The sequence below is a fragment of the Heteronotia binoei genome, chromosome 1 (genome assembly GCF_032191835.1).
Source record: "Heteronotia binoei isolate CCM8104 ecotype False Entrance Well chromosome 1, APGP_CSIRO_Hbin_v1, whole genome shotgun sequence".
Lineage (NCBI taxonomy): Eukaryota > Metazoa > Chordata > Lepidosauria > Squamata > Gekkonidae > Heteronotia > Heteronotia binoei.
In genome coordinates this window covers 163564778-163587262 of record NC_083223.1, presented here as the reverse complement: position 1 = coordinate 163587262, position 22485 = coordinate 163564778, and the positions used below count along the sequence as shown (strand labels likewise).

At 43.9% G+C, this 22485-nt stretch overlaps 1 protein-coding gene across 1 annotated transcript in view; it reads right to left on the bottom strand.

The window, feature by feature from the left end:
* WDR64 (WD repeat domain 64) overlaps nucleotides 1-22485 on the bottom strand; it is a 167709-nt gene that overhangs the window by 133865 nt on the left and 11359 nt on the right. Inside the window, exons 4-5 of the mRNA XM_060242140.1 lie at nucleotides 16288-16391; nucleotides 493-522 (exon numbers count right to left, since the gene is read on the bottom strand). Coding sequence (XP_060098123.1) covers nucleotides 493-522; nucleotides 16288-16391 — 134 coding nt within the window. The remainder of the gene's footprint in view (nucleotides 1-492; nucleotides 523-16287; nucleotides 16392-22485) is intronic.

The window sequence follows — 22485 nt, the reverse complement described above, 5'->3', positions numbered from 1 at the left end:
ATTAATGTAGTTTAATCTGCAAACCACAATTTAATTAGAAACAGTCTCAGCCTGCACTTGTCTTAGTGTTACTTTTGTAATTTCAAAAAACACAATTACTGAAATGGTCTTCAATACCACCCGCTGCAACTCAAAGATTAAAAGGGGACTAAGGAAATTATAATATAGTGGGTTCAATCAAGGAAGAGGCGAGGTGCTAGTGACAAGTCCCCAAGCTCAGTCCTTATGGCTCCAATGAGTCTTGCAGGAACACCCAATAAGTCTTTACTAAAGTTCGCATACACAACAGAAATAATGTGTGACAGTGTGTTATACTTTATTTAATATGGTTTTCTTATTCATTCTCATTTGTAGTATCATCATACTCAAATTAGAAATAGCAAATATTGCACTATGCAACATTAGGGAAAAATTAAAAGCTCAAATAAACAGTTTCAATATTTCAGTTTAATTTCTAATTGTGATTGAATTTGTTAGAAATACTAAACTTACTGGAATGCTGGTGGTTGTCATCACTCTCATCTGGAAAACAGGAACAAAACATAGCAATAAGTAACTGGAAATAAACTTAAAATTTCTTCAGCCTGCTGAGCTCAAGGAAAATGAAGGGATGTTGTTCCTGCTGATCCATGTTTTCTGAGCAAGGTAGCAGTAAACAACAATGTGCCACCAGGTCAGTGTCTGTACATCAAACACACAGTCTAATACCCATCTGGACTCTGAGACTACCAGATGTGGCTATGCTGCAGAAACAGCACATTCTCTGAGTTTAATATGGGATGGAGACACAAGCAAAGACCTCCTAACCTGCTAACCTCCAAACGCCTTCTTGCCAACCTCCCAGTGCCTTCCTGCTAACTTCCCAATGCCAGCTAAAAACTTTTATTAATTTCAGGAGGACTTATAATTAAAAACATGCCTGGCTTTAAATGATGGGGATAATCTTTTAAATGTTTTCAAATGTAAGTGTCAATATCTGTAACTGAATTCGTGTTTCTGTTGTGGAATGCCATGACATGGTCTTATGGCAAGGTGAAAAGTGTTCTTATGAAGTGCTACTGAATGCAAAGGAGCTTACTCCAAAGTAAAAATGCATAGGAATGCAGTCAGTGACCACAAAGTTGATGATTTGTGATGATTGTTTATTCACAGCCTAAGCCAGCATTTAAAACAGTAAAATCATACAAAATTAAAACTGAATGACCATAAAATCATACATAAAAAGGTATAAAATACTGTTGTAAAACTACAAATATAACAGAACATGGCAGTTACAGCAAACAGATTGGCAAAGGTATTTAGCCATTTCCTGACTGAATTATTAAAGTTTTCCTTGTGGCAAGCCAGCTGAAATTTGCTAATTGGTATGTAACCTCAGGGTTTTTATTGCCAAGAAGATTCTTAAGGAGTTACAATTTTTGGCTACTGGTAAAAAGTATGGCCGTGGAAAATGGAAGTACTTCTCGATGATCATTATAAGCCTCACAGTCAAATATGACATGGACTAAGATTTGATACCATCATTGCAGCAGGTACATAATCGTTCTTGGAATGGCACTTTTTTGTATCTCCCCACCACCACTGCTGACGGGACAACGTCTCACTTCATATGAGTAAACGTTCTCCTGTATTCATTATTTGTTAAGCGGTATAGATAGGGCATCGAGGTCATCCTGTTAATTGGCTCTGTCAGAGCTCGCCATTTGGTTGTGCTATTAAGATCATTTTGTCTGACAACATCCAATATTCTCTGTTTCACTATCTCCCTAGCATCATCGTAAGTGAGAGAACTGAGGTATTGTTTTGAAAGGCCGTAGTAATGAATTCTTTCCTCTATGGCCCTATTCCATCTTGGGACCAAGGTATCTTGCAGAATTAAACTGATCAAGCCCTTAGGAAAAAACATATGTTTCAACCAGAACTGGATGGCCAAAATCCACAGTTAGTGCATAATATAGAACAGGGGTGGCCAAACTGTGGCTCAGGAGCCACATGTGGCCCTTTCACACATATGATGTGGCTTTCAAAGCCCCCACTGATGGCTGGCTTGGAGAAGGCATTTCTCTCTTTAAATCAGTTCTCGAAGCCAGCCAGTGGCTTAGAGAATGCATTTAGCAGGGATTGGGAGATCCATAAATTTAATTTAATTAATATATAAAACAAAACAGTTTCTGAAATTTTAAAAAGACACACACCTCAAAAAGCATGATGACAGCTGAACATGCCCATCGCTTATCAGGAGATATGGAGGTTGTTTCCACATGAGATGGTCTTGCATGGTTTGCCCATTGCTGGTGTGGCTACTGATAAAGCACAGCAGCAACAGAACTTCTACACAGCAAGTTTCCCTGCCCCAGTCTCCCAGCAGTGGCCACCCCCCTTCCCCTTTGGACCACCAGGACTTTTTTTATCTTTTGTAGAAAAATCATCACCAGAACATTGTTGCATCAAAATAAAGTTATACCAATACCTGTACCAGGTTCTCTGAATTCCTAATTTTTATTTTTGAAAGTGAGTCTCTAGGCCAGGGGTGTCAAACATACAGCCTATGGAGTGAAACTGGCCTATCCAGGGCTCTTACCCAGCCCAAGCAACTTTGTGAGGTAGGGAAGGCAGGAGGCTGCTTAGGGAGAGGGGCGAGTGGGCACTAGAGTTGCCAGTCCCTAGGTCCTGGTTGGTTTTCCCCCATTTTGGGGGGCTTCTGACTAGTCTTCCCTCTAAGCTGAGTTAGCATGACCTAGCTCACAGATTTTCAGCCTCCACCTCACACATTTTTGTCTTAGCTCAGGAAGGATGACCCCAGAGAACAATAATTTATGCAGTAGCTCACAACTTTAATGCCAGTAGATAACTTTAATACCAGTAGCTCACAAAGTAGAATTTTTGCTCACAAGAATCTGTAGCTTAGAGGGAACATTGCTTCTGACCACCACCAGCCAGGGGAAACCCTGCCCACAAACAGCAACATCACTGTGTGATGCCCCCCATGTGATGACATCATTTGGAAGTGGCATCATCACATCAGGGATGTCACATGGCAACACTCTGGCTTGAGGGCAAAACTCTATGATTTGAACCCGGTTTTACAACAGAGCTTTGCCCAGAAATCAGAGTGTCGCCACATAACATCCCCAATGTGATGACATCGTTTCTGAGTTATGTCATCATATCAGGGACATCCCAGAATGCCCCCTGTTCTGTATGTGGACTAATGTGTATGTTATTAGTAGTGTTCCTGCCTGGCTCATTGGAGCCTTGAGGACTGAGCTTGGGGACTCAGGAACAATGGGCAGTAGGATCCAAATCCCTGCTGCCCTGCTCCAATCATGAGCCCTCTGCTGGTTTGAATGATCCACTGGCATCCTAGCATGGGAACCTTGAAGTGTATATAGTTGGCCCCATTTGCCCAGTTCAGCAGTCTTTTGAGTTCAGTCAGTACCATGCTGTACTTAATAAAAAGAGCTATGATCACTACATCAGCGTCTTCTCATTGCACTGAACCCACTATATTATAGTGGTGACGAAGGTGGGATCCTAGTGAGCGAGGAGCCCTGGCAACTGGCACTGCACTGCGCATCACTGCTCTCCATATCCAGCTCCGTGCATCACATCGGCACTGCCGGACGACATGGCTACCACTCCGGGAACGCTGCCCGAGTTCAACACAGCTCATCCCAAGATATGGGAATCTTAGGTCAAATGACTCAAATACTACCTTGTGGCCCAAAAAATCAGAACCCGGGAAGAAGACCAGGAGATGAAAAAAAAATCCTACTGAGTACCTGTGGCATCACCACCTTGAGGCTAGCCGAGAGCCTTGTTGCGCCCGCCATGCTCAAATCCTCATCCTATGAGCTGATCATCATGGCGCTGACCAGCCACTTTGCTCCCCAACTGACCCGCCTGACCTGACAGCTGCAGTTCCTTGACAGGCATCAGCAGCTGAACGAGTCCGCTGCCAACTACCTCGTCTTCTTGTGTGAAATCGGGGTGAAAACGGAATACGCCGCCCATCTGGAAGAGGCCCTGCTTGAGAAATTCACGCACGGCCTCCACAACGGGAAAACCCACCAGAAGATCGCAGCAGAGGACAACCCAACCCTGGAAAAGGCCCTCAACGTAGCCACAGCAGCTGAAGAGGCAGATAAGGACAAAAGCGGCTGTCCCAAAGCAAGCGCCCACCAGCTTCCACTGCCTGCAGTGTTGGACGACTCAGAGGGCGACGACGCTCTCAAGCTGCACAGAGGGCCCTGCGACACCAGCCCCCATATGCCTCAGAGCCAGCGACATCTAAGGTCTGTGCCAGCTGTGGTGAGCCCCACGAATGGAGGTTGTGCAAGTTCAGGGACACCAGTGTGGGAAGACGGGCCATCTGGCACGGGTCTGCCATTCCAAGCCATCCTGCTCCATGGCCCAACACCAAAATGGCTGACACTATGAGGCCACCATCATAGAGGAGCTGCACTTCCTCACCACGTCCTCCAGCCAGGTATGCCAGCTATCAATGCCTTCACCAGATAAGCTAAAAATGACCATGTTCATAGAGGGCACTTCATGTAGGATGGAGATAGGCTTGGGGGATACCTTTACAGTAATCTCGGCCAAGACTCTTAAGCAACTATGCCCTAAGGGGGGACCCCATTTGAACCCCTCACCGATAGTTGTTTGGGACTTTCAAAAACAGGAGGTTGCTGTACATGGGGTCGGAATTGTTCGGGTCAAATATGGGCTTTACGAGGGAACCCTGCGACTGCTAGTTGTGGCAGGGAACCTTGTAAGCTTGCTGGGCTGGTTGTGGTTCGCTGGAGTTCCGTGTGGCAGGCATCAATCAGGCCCCCTTGAGCATGGATTTCCAATAGGTCTGTGCAGAGTTTCTGTCTGTTTTCAATAGGTCTATGGGAACCTACAGTAGGACCCCATTTCCCTACAGCTCAATCCAGCAGTGCAGCCTGTAAGGCTCAAGGCCAGATGTGTTCCCTTCGCCTTAAAACCAAAAATAGAGGAAGAGCTGGATCACCTCATGGCGCAAGGTGTTTTAGAGCTGGTAGCCAGTGCACAGTGGGAGACCCCATTGTAACCCCCCGTGAAGCCCAACGACAGTGTCTGCATTTGCATGGACTACAAATGCACCATCAATAAGGTGCTGCAGAACCACACCTATCCGGTCCCGGTGGTCAGCCATGTCTTGGCCTCCCTGGTAGGCGCCAAGATTTTTGGAAAACTGGACTTGGCCCAGGTCTACCAACAGCTTCCTGTGGACGAAGCCATGGCAGAAGTGCAAACTATTGTCATGCATAGGGGCACTTTCAGGGTCAAGTGCCTACAGTTTGGGGTCAGCGTAGCCCCAGGGATTTTTCAGAACTTAATGGACTCTCTCTTAAAAGGCATCCCTGGGGTCCAGCTGTTCTTTGATGATGTGATGATCAGCACCACCACTGAGGAAGAGTTTGCCTTCCGCCTCCATGCTGTGCTCCAACGCTTTGATTCGGCTGGGCTGAAGGTAAAGCGGAAAAGGTGCCTCCTGGAGTTCCGCGTATAAACTTTTTGGGCTACACAGTGGATGCCAGCGGGATCCACCTAGTGCAGGACAAGATCAGGGCCATCTGCGATTGTGGAATTTGTGGGGCATTTCAAAAACTTGTGTAGACATTGTGGGAATTTCAGAAACTTGGTGGAATGAGGAGAATCAGTGGGACACGGTGATTCCTGGATATAAGTTATATCGGAAGGTTAGGGAGGGAAGGGTTGGAGGTGGGGTGGCTCTGTATGTCAGAGAGGATATACGGTCCAGTAAGACTGAGGTCAGAGAATTACATTCACTTTTAGAAATGCTTTGGGTTGAAATAGAGGGCCCAAAAGGAAATTTAACTATGGGAGTTTGTTATCGCCCATCAAATCAAAAGAGAGAGGACGATTCTAATATGATGGAAGGCTTAAAGATAGCGGCTAAACGTAAAAACTGTGTCGTAATTGTTTACGCAGATTGATTGGGTCAATATGTGTTCTGGTCGAGAAAAAGAGATTGAGTTTCTTGATGCTCTCAATGACTGTGCTATGGAGCAGATGGTCTCAGAACCTACCAGGGGTGGGGCAATCCTGGATTTGGTCCTAAGTAATGCCCAAGACTTGGTGAGAGATGTAAAAGTGATTGCACCGCTTGGGAGCAGTGACCATAACGTTATTGATTTCACCGTTTGTATAAATACGGAGTTGCCCAAAAAGACCGCCACAACCACGTTTAACTTTAAAAGAGGTAAATTCACTGAGATGAGGAGGCATGTGAGAAGGAAAGTGAAAGGAAAGGTAAATACGGTCAAAACCCTTGGGGAAGCTTGGAGACTATTTAAAACTATAATCCTAGAAGCTCAGATAAAATACATACCACAACTTAGGAAAGGCACAAATAGGCATAAGAAAAGGCCTGCATGGTTAACAAACAAAGTAATGGAAGCTGTAAAAGGTAAGAAGGACTCCTTTAAGCAGTGGAAAACCAGTCCAAGTGAGACTAGTAAAAGGGAACACAGGCTGTGGCAAATCAAATGCAAGACTGTGATCAGGCAGGCAAAACGGGACTATGAGGAGCATATTGCAAAAAACATAAAGACAAACAGTAAAAATTTCTTCAAATATATTAGAAGTAGGAAACCAGCCAGGGAGGCAGTGGGGCCCTTGGATGACCATGGGGTAAAAGGATTACTAAAGGAGGATAGGGAAATGGCTGAGAAGCTGAATGAATTTTTTGCCTCCGTCTTCACTGTGGAAGATGAGAACTTTTTGCCCACCCGAGAACCACTAATTTTGGAAGGGGTGTTGAAAGACCTGAGTCAGATTGAGGTGACAAAAGAGGAGGTCCTACAACTGATAGACAAAATAAAAACTAATAAGTCACCGGGTCTGGATAGCATACATCCAAGAGTTCTGAAAGAACTCAAAGTTGAACTTGTGGATCTTCTAACAAAAATCTGTAATCTTTCATTGAAGTCTGCCTCCGTTCCTGAGGACTGGAAGGTAGCAAATGTCACCCCCATCTTTAAAAAGGGTTCCAGAGGAGATCCAGGAAATTACAGGCCAGTCAGTCTGACTTCAATACCGGGAAAGTTGGTAGAAACCATTATCAAGGACAGAATGAGCAGGCATATTGATGAACACAGGTTATTGAGGAAGACTCAGCATGGGTTCTGTAAGGAAGATCTTGCCTCACTAACCTGTTACATTTCTTTGAGGGGGTGAACAAACATGTGGACAAAGGAGACCCGATAGATGTTGTTTACCTTGACTTCCAGAAAGCTTTTGATAAAGTTCCTCATCAAAGGCTCCTTAGAAAGCTTGAGAGTCATGGAGTAAAAGGACAGGTCCTCTTGTGGATCAAAAACTGGCTGAGTAATAGGAAGCAGAGAGTGAGTATAAATGGGCAGTCTTCACAGTGGAGGATGGTAAGCAGTGGGGTGCCGCAGGGCTCGGTACTGGGTCCCATGCTCTTTAACTTGTTCATAAATGATTTAGAGTTGGGAGTGAACAGTGAAGTGGCCAAGTTTGCGGATGGCACTAAATTGTTCAGGGTGGTGAGAACCAGAGAGGATTGTGAGGAACTCCAAAGGGATCTGTTAAGGCTGGGTGAGTGGGCATCAACATGGCAGATGCGGTTCAAAGTGGCCAAGTGCAAAGTAATGCACATTGGGGCCAAGAATCCCAGCTACAAATACAGGTTGATGGGGTGTGAACTGGCAGAGACTGACCAAGAGAGAGATCTTGGGGTCGTGGTAGATAACTCACTGAAAATGTCAAGACAGTGTGCATTTGCAATAAAAAAGGCCAATGCCATGCTGGGAATTATTAGGAAGGGAATTGAAAACAAATCAGCCAGTATCATAATGCCCCTGTATAAATCGATGGTGCGGTCTCATCTGGAGTGCTGTGTGCAGTTCTGGTCGCCGCACCTCAAAAAGGATATTATAGCATTGGAGAAAGTCCAGAAAAGGGCAACTAGAATGATTAAAGGGCTGGAACACTTTCCCTATGAAGAAAGGCTGAAACGCTTGGGACTCTTTAGCTTGGAGAAACGTCAACTGCAGGATGATATGATAGAGGTTTACAAGATAATGCATGGGATGGAGAAAGTAGAGAAAGAAGTACTTTTCTCCCTTTCTCACAATACAAGAACTCGTGGGCATTCAATGAAATTGCTGAGCAGACAGGTTAAAATGGATAAAAGGAAGTACTTCTTCACCCAAAGGGTGATTAACATGTAGAATTCACTGCCACAGGAGGTGGTGGCAGCCACAAGCATAGCCAGCTTCAAGAGGGGTTTAGATAAAAATATGGAGCAGAGGTCCATCAGTGGCTATTAGCCACAGTGTGTGTGTATATATAAAAAAATTTTGCCACTGTGACACAGAGTGTTGGACTGGATGGGCCATTGGCCTGATCTAACATGGCTTCTCTTATGTTCTTAAGGCCCCGGACCCCACCAATAAGGCAGAGCTACAAGCATTTCTTGGCCTCCTGAACTTTTACCACACCTTCCTTCCCCAGAAGGTGGACATGGCTGAGCCTCTCCACAGACTTTTGGACAAGAGAGCTCCCTGAGTTTGGGACCACCGGAAGCTATTGCCTTCCAGGCGGTAAAGAACCTCCTATCCTCAAACAGCTTGCTGGTACACTTCGATGAGCGGCTGCCCATAATCTTGGCCTGCAATGCCTTTCCCTATGGGTGGGTGCTGTACTGGCCCATGTGCTGCTGGACAGCCGAGAAGTCTCAGTAGCTTACTACTCAAGAACTTTGCAGAAACCAGAGTGCAACTATGCACAAATCGACAAGGAGGGCCTGTCTAAAGTGGCAAGGGTGAATAAGTTTTATGACTACCCTGATGGCTGGCCCTTCACCATCCTGACAGACCACAAATCCTTGCTTGGCCTCATTACTCCCAACCGCCAGACACCCCAGATGCTCTCATCCCAGGTCTTGCAGCGGTCCATCTTCCTTGCCAGGTACCAATGTGCTCTCCAGTACCGGGCGGGGAAGGCAATGGGCCACACAGATGCCCTGAGCCTCCTGCCACTGCCATCGGAGGACCTGGATCCTGCTCCAGCACACCAGATCCTCCTCTTCGAGTCCCTTCTGGACCGGCCAGTCCATGCAAAGGACATTGCTTGTCTCTTGTCAAAGGACCGGATCCTTTCCTGCCTTTTGCACAGGGTGTGGAAGGGATAGCCCACCACTCAGGTGGGCCCAAATTTTACAGCTTACGCACCCCACCGGGACAAACTTTCTGTTCACAAGGGGTGCCTTCTGTGGGGGAGTAGGGTGGTGGTGCCCCCAGCTCTGCATTAACAAGTCTTGGATCAAGGATCTGTCCTGGGACCTGTTTTGTTCAACATCTTTATCAATGATTTGGATGAAGGAATAGAGGGAATGCTTATTAAATATGCCGATGATACTAAATTGGGAAGGGTTGCAAACACAGAAGAAGACAGAAACAGGATACAGGATGACCTTGACAGGCTGGAAAACTGGGCTAAAATCAATAAAATGAATTTTAACAGGAATAAATGTAAAGTTCTGCATTCAGGTAGGAAAAATCCAATGCATGGTTATAGGATGGGGGAGACTTGTCTTAGCAGTAGTATGTGCGAAAAGGATTTAGGGATCTTAGCGGATCATACGCTGAACATGAGTCAACAGTGTGATGTGGTGACTAAAAAGGCAAATGCAATTTTGGGCTGTATCAACAGAAGTATAGTGTCCAGATCATTTGAAGTGATGGTAATGTCAGAACTTGAAGAACTTCAAACGAGGCCCATGACAGGTATAGCTTTACTCTGCTCTGGTAAGACCTCACCTGGAGTATTGTGTTCAGTTTTGGGCACCACATTTTAAGAAGGATATAGACAAGCTGGAACGGGTCCAGAGGAGGGCAACGAAGATGGTGAGGGGTCTGGAGACAAAGTCCTATGAGGAAAGGTTGAAGGAGATGGGAATGTTTAGCCTGGAGAGGAGGCAGCTGAGAGGTGATATGATCACCATCTTCAAGTACTTGAAGGACTGTCATATTATAGAGGATGGTGTGGAATTGTTTTCTGTGGCCCCAGAATGTAGGATTAGAAAACAATGGGTTGAAATTAAATCAAAAGAGTTTCCGGCTCAACGTTAGGAAGAACTTCCTGAATGTTAGAACGATTCCTCAGTGAAACAGGCTTCCTTGGGAGGTGGTGGGCTCTCCTTCCTTGGAGGTTTTTAAACAGAGGCTAGATGGCCATCTGACAGTAATGAAGTTCCTGTGGATTTGGGGAAAGGTATTTGTGAGTTTCCTGCATTGTGCATAGGGTTGGACTAGATGACTCTGGAGATCCCTTCCAATTCAATGTTTCTAAGTCCTAACCATGCTGTACGAGACCCACCCAGGGATCATGCTGATGAATGCGCTTGCCCACAGCTATGTATGGTGGCCTAGAATCAATGAGGCAATCGAGTCTTGGGTCGCCCATTGCCAACTCTGCCAGAGACCTGACCAGTGCCACCTCGTGCCCCCCCCCCAACATTGGGAGGCCACCCACAACCCTTGGTCCTGTTTGTATCTGGATTTTGCAGGGCCCTTCCAGGGACAGATTTTCTTTCTGATTGTGGACTCCTACTCCAAGTGGCTGGAAGTGGCCCTGGTAGCGTCAACTTCCTCCTCAGCTGCCATCGGAGCCCTCTGTATCGTTTTCGCCATGCACAGCCTGCCAGACAGCCTCGTTTTGGACAATGGGACACCATTTATGTTGGGTGAGTACAAGACTTTTGCACCAGGAATCTGATAAGGCACATCAGGTCAGCCCCCTTCCACCGGCCATGAATGGCCAGGCAGAAAGGATGGTGAGGACGACTAAGGAATCACTCCACTGCATTGTCCATGGGGAGTGGGAGGCCCACCTTGCCAAGTTTCTCTTGTACCAGCATGCTGTCCCCTGCAATGCCACCAGTTGTAGCCCAGCGGAACTCTTAATAGGCCAATGGGTGTCCACCCTTTTGGACCAGTTGTACCCAGACTGAGCCCTGGACTTACAGGAGCTGCCAGAGGCACTCCAGGTACCCCACAGGTTTGATACAGGAGACTTGGTGTATGCAAGGAACTTTGGGGGCAGACCAACATGGATCCCAGCCAGGGTCGCCAGAGTTTTAGGGTCAGTCTCATATGAGGTGACCACAGAGGGCGGGACCACACTTAGGCGGCACATTGGCCAACTGAGGTCCCAGAAGACGAGATAGGGGACTACAGTCTCTATGACCCACCAGCCATATTGCCACCTTCACTGACCAAGCTGGCAAAATCAGAGGCCCCGGCTCCCACAGAATCTGAGACACCGGCCAAAACAGCAGCTCGCCAACCCCTCTGCATGCCACGCCAGAAGTGGTGACCGCTTGTCCGCCCACTCTGGTTCCCCCCCCCCTCCGGCACCCAGGCAGTCTACATGGGAGCACTGCAAGTCGGCCCACCTAAAGGACTATGTCTGCTAAGGCTTGCAAACTAGGGGGGAGGGATGTTGTGTATATGGACTAATATGTATGTTATTAGTAGTGTTCCTGCCTGGCTCATTGGAGCCTTGAGGACTGAGCTTGGGGACTCAGGAACAATGGGCAGTAGGATCCAAATCCCTGCTGCCCTGCTCCAATCATGAGCCCTCTGCTGGTTTGAATGTTCCACTGGCATCCTAGTGTGGGAACCTTGAAGTGTATATAGTTGGCCCCATTGGCCCAGTTCAACAGTCTTTTGAGTTCAGTCAGTACCATGCTGTACTTAATAAAAGAGCTATGATCACTACATCAGCATCTTTTCCTTGCATTGATCTCACTATATTATACCCCCCCAAATCCCTCTGCTGGTGTGATGACGGAATCTGGCAACCATAGTGGATGCACATGATGACATGTGTCTGGTCAAACTGTCAAGAAATATAAAGGAAAAGGCTAGGGGACAGGGCTAAGAGGCTGAGGAAAAATAGTGGGAGGGAATGGCAGTGAAGATGGAGAAAGAGGAGACATGGTATTTTTCCCTCCTGACTACAGCTCAGCAAGGATTGGCAAAGCCACTACATGGGAGGGGCAGAGCCAAGCAGGTGCTGCTGCTGCTGCCGTACCAACCAGCTTTGCATGTCTTTCAAACAGTGACTGAGAGGGGGTTGGTGAGAGCAGGTCCTCGGAACCGCGGTTTGCTGACAAAGAGATGGGGCTGGCAGGAGAAAGAGGAGGAGAAGGGCTGGTATGTGGATTGGGAGGCAACTGGACTGTTTTGTATGTGCTGCTCTAATGGAAAAGATGTCCCGGCCTTGGAAGTGGGTGGAGGAGCAAAGGGAAAGGGCACTTCTGTCACCACTGCATGTCTGAACAGCCACAGAGGAGGCACACCTCACAGCGCTGTTGGTGGTGGGGATGGGGCATTGGAGGGAGGAGTCTGCTGTAGTCTCCTCAAGATCCTCAGAATTAGAATGGGGAAGAGAAGAAACAAAGAGTGAGATATGAATCATAGCTGTACTCAGCTGCTGAGGCTGGGCATATGGAGGGGTGCTGAAAAACTACAGTATTTACTTGCAAGATGGCTCATTCTTTTGTAGATCAGCATGAAGAGGAAAAAAGCAAAAATATCATTTTCTATACATTCCATGAAAGGATGAGTGCATAAACATGCAAAACAGAATATGTGTCAGTGTGAGAACATGTATATGCAAGTTTGTGGCATTGTGGGGTATGAGAGTGAGAGTGTGTGTTACCATGTTAAGTGTTCAAGTGCAACAATGTGTATGTACTTATGCAAATATTTATATGTTCACATACTCAAGCATCTGTTTCTCAGAATAATAAATCCATTCCACTTCATTAGTCATTAACTGCATATTAATGAGGCATGTTTGGGCTTTGGCTGATTTGGCTCATTTTTTGTTCACTGGTTGTGAGCAAGAAGTTGATCTTTCATTAATCTGTTTAAATGTGTCTAAATCAGGGGTGGCCAACGGTAGCTCTCCAAATGTTTTTTGCCTACAACTCCCATCAGCCCCAGTCAGCCTGGCCAATGGCTGCGGCTGATGGAAGTTGTACGCAAAAACCTCTGGAGAGCTACCGTTGGCCACCCCTGGTCTAAATGAATCTGTGTCATGAGCAATTATAGTGATTTATCATAGCAGTCACCTTCCCTTCCCTTACCACTTGTCCTATGTCACCTACAATTTTAAAAGGCAGATAATTAAAAGAAAAAAATGTATTTAGACTTACTATTTTGGTATCTCTATGTGTCTCCAAGTTATACAGAACTTTGTTGAATGAAGTAGTATCAAGTAGATTAATTCCACACATAACAAAATTCTACTGTGCATAAAGTACTATAGTATATATAACCTTGTAGCACATATTATTTAGCATTTAATATAAAGTCCAGTTCACAAATAAATAAATAAATATCCTATTAAAGATAAATTAATTTATAATTGGGCCAGCATTTTTTACTCTTAAATTAAGAATATTGCCTTGTCCCACCCCAAGCCAAACAAAAAGGAATACTTAAATAAAAAGAGAAAGAGATAGCGTAAGTTAGAAAGAATTATAGTTAGAGAAATTGAAGGTAAATTGTTTTAATTGGTAAGATGTTTTTAGATTCAATATATTCCAGAAACGGAAGCCATTTTTCTTCAAAAGTTGTAACCTTGGGGTAAATGTTGTACAAGGAAAGTTGTGCCATGATTTTCTCCATGATTAAAATGTCCCAGATTTTTGTAAACCAGAGTTCAAGTGATGGTAAGGTGCTGAATTTCCATACAGATGCTATAGTCATTTTAGCAAGACGACTTTCAATCAAATCGGGAGAAAGCTTTGGAATCTTCAGAGTTTGCAAGTATTGCAAAAAAAAAAAAAGACTTCAGGAGAGTGTGGAATGTTGTAACCAGTAATGCATTTAATGTGTTCAAGAATCTGTCTCCAGAAATATTCTTTTAGTGGGCATTGCCACCTACAATGTGCAAATGAACCAACATGCTCACAGCCTTTCCAACATAAATTGGAATACAATGAAGAAATTGAAGCAAGTCTTTTGAGAGTGTCTGCTCTTTATTATCATGAACTCATTTCTCCCTCTGTTTACTGACATGGCAGAAGTATACCACCATATATATATACATTTTATATATATATTAAAAAATTAATTTAATTTGTGATTTATACATTACCCTATCCTGCAAAGCTTTGAGCCAATGAATGCGATTAGCTATGATACCAGAAATATTGTGTAATGGTGGAAATGGAGTAATGGTATAATACTTAATGGAGTTAATGGCAACTGGAGCAACCTGTTCTGAGGTTGACAACTGGAATTTCAGCTGCAACAACCTTGCCTTATAGAATAAGTGACTACTGCATAGCAATAAAATTCAACATAAACTTTGACAATGAACATCAAGGTGATCTGATAATTTTTGATCAAGGGCATTGAGAGAGATAAATTCACCTGACAATCAAATCTGGATTGTTTGCAGCATTCCTCATTTTAATATTACATTTTGCAAGCAGTTTAAGAGTGATTTCAATACCAGGTGTTTGGAAGAAGAAAAAGCCATGCTAATGAATCCTCATGTTTAACATTAATCCATTATGTTATCTATTAAAATGTTGTACACAACTCTGGTATAAGACACAGCAGACCAATATAAGCCATTTGTGCAAATTATAACTTTACAAATCTGTATCTCTAATATAAACTATCTATTAAAATTTGTGAAAGTGTGGTTATAGTTCAAAGCAGCAATAACACACTCTAGGGGTTTTATTTAAAAAGGCCATAATGTGCATGTTAGGAGTAAACAACGTGGTGATTCTTGTGGGTGATTAAGCCAAACAGAGGCATTGTTGAATAAATGTATCTGAAAAGCAATTTATCTGTCAGCATCTGCTTCTTGTACACCAAGGGAAGTTGACATTCTACAAAGCAGAGCTCTAAAAAAAAATTCCCCAAGTAGTTCAGATAGTCCTTTGCTGCTGCTGTTCCCTCAGACTTCCCACTGATGTCATGTTGACATCAGTGCCTCCATTTCATTGCCAATTTCTCACCCTGATCTTTGAAAGCTTTATACGGAACCTTTGAGTCATGCTAGCACAACCTTACCTGCTGTTTTGAAAATGATTAAGGCACCACTTTAGCTAATCCTTTGGCAATCCATTACAGATGTTCTGAGCTGTAATGGTTGTTCATGTAGAGGAGAAAACAGAAAAAAAAATAGATCTGTGATGTGAATGAGCATCAGGTCTGGCTGATGAAGAAGGCAACGTGAATCTGTTCCTGGCATCACTGCCATTGGTTGGGTCTGAGCCAAGTAGGTCTTGAGGGACTTCCAACACTACTGGGGCTTAGCTTGGCTTGCCTCTGGCTGGCAACAATCCTCCAGGGCAGCAGCCAACCAGGAAATTTCCCAATCAGTCAAAGGGCCAGTCTGTCCCTTTGTGTAAATTGGGAAATGGATACTCTGACAAAATTGCACAGCATGCGTACATATGTAAAATGCAAGGGAACAATGGCTAAGAAAAGCTCAAATTCTGATTCTGTGTCTTTCTGAGTGGATAGTGGAGCTATTTATATACAGAATATTTATATTCAGCAGTGAATAGGCTTTCAAATATCCCTGTGTGTGTGTTCTGTATCATCAAGTCTCATAAAATAGCATCAGTATCTGAGACATAAACTGGAAATTGTTAGACATTTCTAAAAAAACCTAGTGTTGATAATCACTGCTTACTGACTGGCTTGCATTTGTGCTAAGTGCCATTGAGTAGCTTGCAACTTATAGAGACCCTATGAACTAATGACCTCCAAAATGTCCTATTATTGACAGCCTTGTTTCACTTTAGGCAATGTACATCATTTCGTAAAAACATCAAAACCATAAAATAAATACAAAACAGTACTAATACAATAAATCTAAAAAAGTCAGATGGCAAAATTTCTTTCAGTTTTCTATTCTTGACTGTGGCTACCTCATAGATGGTGAGGGATGGGGAAGAAACAGCAGCCTTGAAAGGAAGAAAAGATACCAGCTGGAGTGGAAACCATTGCTGTCCTCAACCAAAAAAATCCCTGGAGATGTTTCCACCCTTGTCTGTGAATGGCCTATATAAGGCAACAGCAAGCACAATGGCCTGATGCCTATTAGAGAGAACAAGCTGAAGGTCAGCAAATATTGTGCTGAGTGTGGGAAGAAACATTTGCCCATTCTGTTCATATTAAGAACAGTTACTGCAATAAAGAACAATGGAAGTTGCTTTAAAATTACCTGGCTGGTAAAAATAGTTAGTGTTCCTTTCTGAGATGCTGTTACCAAGAAATCCAGTTGTGATATCTTTACCATGCATTTTATCACATCACGTCTCTTGACTCCTGTGAAAGACAAAATGCTTTATTTTTTAAAAATGCACCACAATTAAATGCATTCCTTCCAAAACATGCAATATAGCGCAAATGGCTTTTCGCACATGAACATTTTCATACAGCCTGGTTGAGTTCTACTATCCTTATCACATAAATAGGCAATTTCAACAGTTACAAAAAAATTAGATCAGGCATAAATAAATGCTCTAATAAATGTGTTCTAATAAAAAGGCTAGGGCTTCAGTATTCATCTAAGTAGTCCCTAGAGACCTAATGGCTGTCAATCACTTTGCCAAAACCCCAAAGCAAACTTATTTAACAGGCGTTCATGATTGTTTGATGAAAACTCAACAGGCTAAATGATTGGCTCATATATGATTGATACCTTTGAACACACTAAGTTCAACTGTTGAACACATTCATGGCAGCATTCCTAGTGAGACGTTCTGAATTTAGTTTCCTTTGAATGGAAGAGTAGAAGTTCAAGCTACCTTTCCAATATTTGCTTTACATACAAGAAGTTGATAAATGGAGGCACTTCCTGCTACAAGAAGATCTCACTAGGCTTGCCAATCCCCAGGTCCCAGTGGGGGTTCTCCTGCTTTCCAGACTCCTTTCTGCCCCCAGTCAGCTGCCTGATGGGGGGAAGACCCGCCCCCATAGCCATCATGTGCCTTTTCCCCTCCAGAGGCTTCAGTCTCTACTTGAGAAAGCCTTCCTCTTTGGATGTTGTGTCTGCGTCTTTAAGGCTGAAGGGGAGTGGGGGGGGGGGAGGAGGAGGCAGAACAACATGGCTGTGAAAGGAGCCCAGACCCTCCGTTTGTTGCACAATCCTTGCAGAGGTCATTTGCATAGTGTGAAGGTAAACTTGAACATTTGGTTGCTCTGTGCTACTGTGAAAAACTTGAAAGATCTGCAACTTGTGAGTAGAGGTGCCAATCCCCAGGTGGGGGACAGGGGAGCCCTATTTGGAAGCACTCTGGAGCTTCAGGGTCATCAGAAATGGGGAGGGGGGAGAGAGGGAAATTTCTGCTGGACCATAGGGTATAATGAAGAATTAATCCCAGGGTATCTGGGGCTCTGGAGGGGCGAGTTTTTGAGGTAGAGGTACCAAATTTTCAGCATAGCATCTGATGTGTCCCCTCAAAAAGCTCTCCAAGTTTCAAAAAGATTGGACCAGGGGGTCCAATTCTATGAGCCCCAAAAGAAGGTGCCCCTAGCCTTCATTATTTCTAATGTAGGGAAGGCATTAAAAAGGTATGTGGTCCCCTTAAATGTGATGGCCAGAACTTCCTTTGGAGTTCAGTTGTGCTTGTCACAACTTTGCTTATGGCTCCACCCCCAACTCCTGGATCCACCCCCAGTCCCCAGATATTTCTTGAATTGGACTTGGCAACCCTAGATCTCACACATGAATGGACGCCTCCCCCCCCCAAAAAAGCTGCACTCCAACTCCAGCTAATCCTAGCGAGAAAATCCCATTCCTTTCTTGTTCTTTCTTCCAACTCATTCACAGTGACCAAGCCTGACAAAATTATACTATTGCCCCTTTGAAAAAGACAGCGTGGCCCCAGACTAGTTCTAGATGGCCTACTACATTATAAAAGAGAATAAATAGAAAGTTTAATACTTTTGTATTTACAAGATGATTTATAGTTAGTTATTTTCAGAGGCTGGCACCTAATTATAGAATCTTGGTTGACTAATGAGTTTTAATTGATTAAACTATAAATCAGCAAATGTGTGCCTATAAGATAAATAGTTCTAACGAAAAAAAGATATTTCTTCCATGTTTATGATTATGTATGCATCACTGACATTTACACCTGACTCTAACTTATGGTCTGAACAACAGCTATCAGGACAATTGTATCTGTATCAGGGGAGATATTCTGTAGGCACAGCTGATCCATTTAAACTGCCTATTATCTCAGTAATTATGCAGGGCATGATAGGAAGATAGATTTCCCAGTCTGTTTTGTCACCATAATTCATGGCTTCTGGTTACTCACAATACCTAAGACTCACTACAACATAAAAGCACTTACCAAGAGAAAAAAAGAGCTGGAAAGCAGTGTGCAGGAGGCAACCACTGCAAGCCCTGTTATGTAAGAAATTAGAGGAAGCTGTAGGACAGTAGTTCCAAAAATATCCATGTTTATACATGTTGCTCCACCAAAGCCAGAATGGCATAATGGTTGGATTGTTGGACTAGGATCTCAGGTCTCCCCCAGTCTAAATCCCTATTCAGCCACGAGGTAAACTGGGTAAATTTGCAACCACTAGTTTCTAACTTACCTCACAGGTTTCTGTGAGGCTAAAACAGAGGAGAGAGCTATATATACTTGAGAAATGTATGGAGATTTGGGGGCAGAGCCTGGGGAGAGCAGAGTCCAGGGAGGGGAAGGGGACTCAACAGGAAGTGATGTCATTCACTATGATGTTACATCTTTTAATGATATGATCAGTTCAAAGCTCAGTTTTTCCCTCCCCTTTCTGGTCAGCTATTTTCCCTGGAAAATTCAAGTTTAAAAATTTAATTTTCTACTTCATATCATTTCTCCTTGCTTTTTCCTCTCGCCTTATATCACTTATAGGATTTTGTATGCATATGTTCTGAATGTCATATTCATTCTTTGATCCAAAATACCTGTACGTGTATAATTTGCAGCTATCCAGTTATGTTCCACTCAGCTGTAAAAAACCTCTTAATAGCTTCATTGGGTTTTGTCAAGGAGAAAAATCCTCTTTGAAGGTACCTTGGAAGATACCAGTCAACATCACCCCATCTTTCTCTTAATCCCCAGCTGGCCTCTGGCCTTTAGTGTCTTTTACAGGTAGGGATCAATTTCACATAATCGCTATATTAAAATGGCAGGAGAAATGGATATCCTGGAGCATCCACTCTCTCGTAAATAATCTAGGAGTTTAGTTTCTCCTTGACTCTATGGTATACCACAAGCTATGCCCACTGAAGCTCTCATTTTCTCCAGGAGAGAATCTTGAATACTATTAGTGATTCAGGGAGAACTCCAGGTCCCGCCTTGAGGTTGGTAACCTTACTATATTCTGCTTTGTGCTGCTTGGAGGAAGAGAAAAATAAAACTGAGATAGATACTAAGTATATGGCACTCCGAACCATAACCAGGTAGGCTGAAATACTTATATTTAAACAGATTTAATGCCAAGGAAAATTATGAGCATGGTCTGGATATAGTTAAGCATCTTAAAGATTCTGGAGTATTTTGCAGCAACTGTGGGTTAATTAACCTAGGTCCATGGCTGTGAAACTTCATAGCACAGGTAGGACTCACATGACTGAATGCATCTTCATCAAAAATTGAATTCCCTCCGGTTAAACTATGTGTCAGGAAACTAAACTAGCCCTACTCCCACCCCCCACCCCTGTACTTGTTTTCTCTATGGGGCAGAATTTTATTTGAGGAGTATTCTATTACTGGAGTCCTCATCTAAAATTTAACCCAGTGGGGGAGGGGGAACAAAAAAATTAATATCTCAAGCTGCATTACAATGTATCTTGTGATAGAAAAATGTCCCATAAGAAAACCAAAACAAAAAATAAACTGCTTGTCATGGCAGAAAATATGTTTCATAATACCCAGAGCCTGAATAAGGCTTTCACACAAGACACTTAACATTAAGAATGGCCAATGTTGTTAGCAGCTGGGATGCTTTTCTACCCAGGAATATATCTTTCAGTGGTAAATAGGGTAGCCAGATCCCCACTGAGGCAGGGGATCTCCCACCTGGCTTCTGTTTCCCATTGTCATGTTGAGTAGCATCAAGAGGAAACATGGACATGACATCAGTCCTCTCAGAAGTTGCCAGAAACTCTATAGTTTTACCACAGAGTTTCCAGCAATTCCTACAGAGGTGTGACATCACTTTTGGGTTTTCCCAGAAGTAATGGCATGCCATTGTTGACAGCTGCTCACCTATGTCCCTGCTCCCCAGTCTCCCCCTTTCCATGCCTGGCTGCCTGTTTTCTGGGTTTTCTGAAGAAGTCAACAGATGGGTTATCTGGACAGGTTGTATCTCTACAGAGTTTTTAGAAATGCTTCCCTGTTTTATATATCTGGTTTCCCACAAACAAATCTGTACAAGTGGTCTCAGTAACGTAACAACTTATTTATTCAGGCATTTTCTGTTCCTTCTACACAGAGTAGGCTTGCCAATCCTCAGGTCCCAACGGGGGTTCTTCCGCTTTCCCAGGCTCCTTCCTGCCCCCAGTCAGCTGGCGGCGGGGGAAGCCCCGCCCCCAAAGCCACCATGTGACTTTCCCCCTCCGGAGGCGCCAATCTCCGATTGGAAAGGCTTTCTCTTGGGATGGGGTGTCTGTGTTACTTGGAAGAAGTTGGCTGCAACTCATGAGTAGGCTTTTGCTTCTGACATGTACTGGCTGCAACTTGTGACTCACTTCAGAGTCACCAGAAACAGGGGTGGGGGGGAGAACGTCTGCTGAGCACTTCATTATTCCCTATGTGGAGATCAATTCTCATAGTGTATAATGCGGAATTGATCTGGAGGTTTCAGGGGCTCTGGGGGAGCTGTTTTTTGAGGTAGAGGCACCAAATTTTCAGTATAGTATCTAATGCTTCTCTCCAAAGTACCCCCCAAGTTTCAAAACGATTGGACCAGGGGGTTCAATTCAATGAGCCCCAAAAGAAAGTGCCCCTATCCTTCATTATTTCCTATGGAAGGAAGACATTTTAAAAGGTGTGCTGTCTCTTGGAGTTCAATTATGCTTGTCACACCCTTGTTCCTGGCTCCGCCCCAATGTTTCCTGGCTCCACCCCCAAAGTCCCTAGATATTTCTTGAATTGGACTTGGCAACCCTAACACAGAGAGAGGATATATATTGCCCTTTCTAGAGTATTAGCAAATTGTGTCAAGTGCTGTCAAACTGCAGCCAACTTATGGTGACCCCATAAGGTTATCAAGGCAAATGATTAAGCAGATATGGTTTGCCATTGCCTTCCTCTGCAAAGTCTTCATTGGTAGCCTCCCATCCAAGAATCTAGCTTCTGAGATCTGACAAGACTGGGCTATATTATACCATTCCACACCTCACCAACAAATTACACTACAAGTTTATCACTGCAATGAAAACAAGGCACGGGTTTAATAGCAAAGTGGGCATTTTCAGACATTCAGTTCAGCATGCAGCTGCTTTATTAAGCAAAAGAACAGCTTAAAGATGTGTAAACAGGAACAGATGTGTAAAATGGAACAGATGGCTGATGTTCATTTACTGTGTCTTCCAGCAGGGTTATACAGTGCATTTTCCAGCTAATACAATAGTGTCTTTGGAGAGTCAAGAACATTTTTTTTAAAGCTTGGACACTTTGAATCTGAGTCTTTGTGATCCCAATAATATCTTCTTCTGGGACTTTCTTGAGTGCTGTTTTGTTGCTGTCAATGGAGCCCTGCTATAGTTGATCATTTCATAAGAGAGCTGTTTTGCCAAGAGGCAATCAGAAATCTGTTTGTGCGAGTGATTTTAAATAAACAAACTATTCATGAAGGCCATAAAAAAACCCTGACTTATTGGTGCCCCAGCATGGCTGAGTTGAATAGATTGTGTACTGTGTATTGGTTACCAGTTTGCTTGCAATCACAATGTTGTCTTCTTGTTGTTCAGTTGCACAGTTGAGTCTGACTCTTTGTGACCCCATGGACAAAGTCATGCCAGGTCCTCCTGTCTTCCACCATCCTCTGAAGTCTGCTCAAATTCCTGTTAGTTACATCAGTAACACTGTCCAGCCATCTCATCTTTTGCCATCCCCTTCTTCTTTTGCCTTCTGTCTTTCCCAGCATCAGGATCTTCTCCAGTGAGTGCTCCCTTCTCATTTGGTGGCCAAAGTATTTGAGCTTCAGCTTCAGCATCTGACCTTCCAGAGAACAGTCAGGGTTGATTTCCCTTAGGACTGACTGATTTGATCTTCTTGCAGTCCAAGGGACTCAAGATTCTTCTCCAGCACCACAGCTGGAAAGCATCTATTCTTCTGCGTTCGGCCTTCCTTATGGTCCAACTCTCACAGCCATACATTACTACTAGATTTGATGTTGTCTTATATAGCCC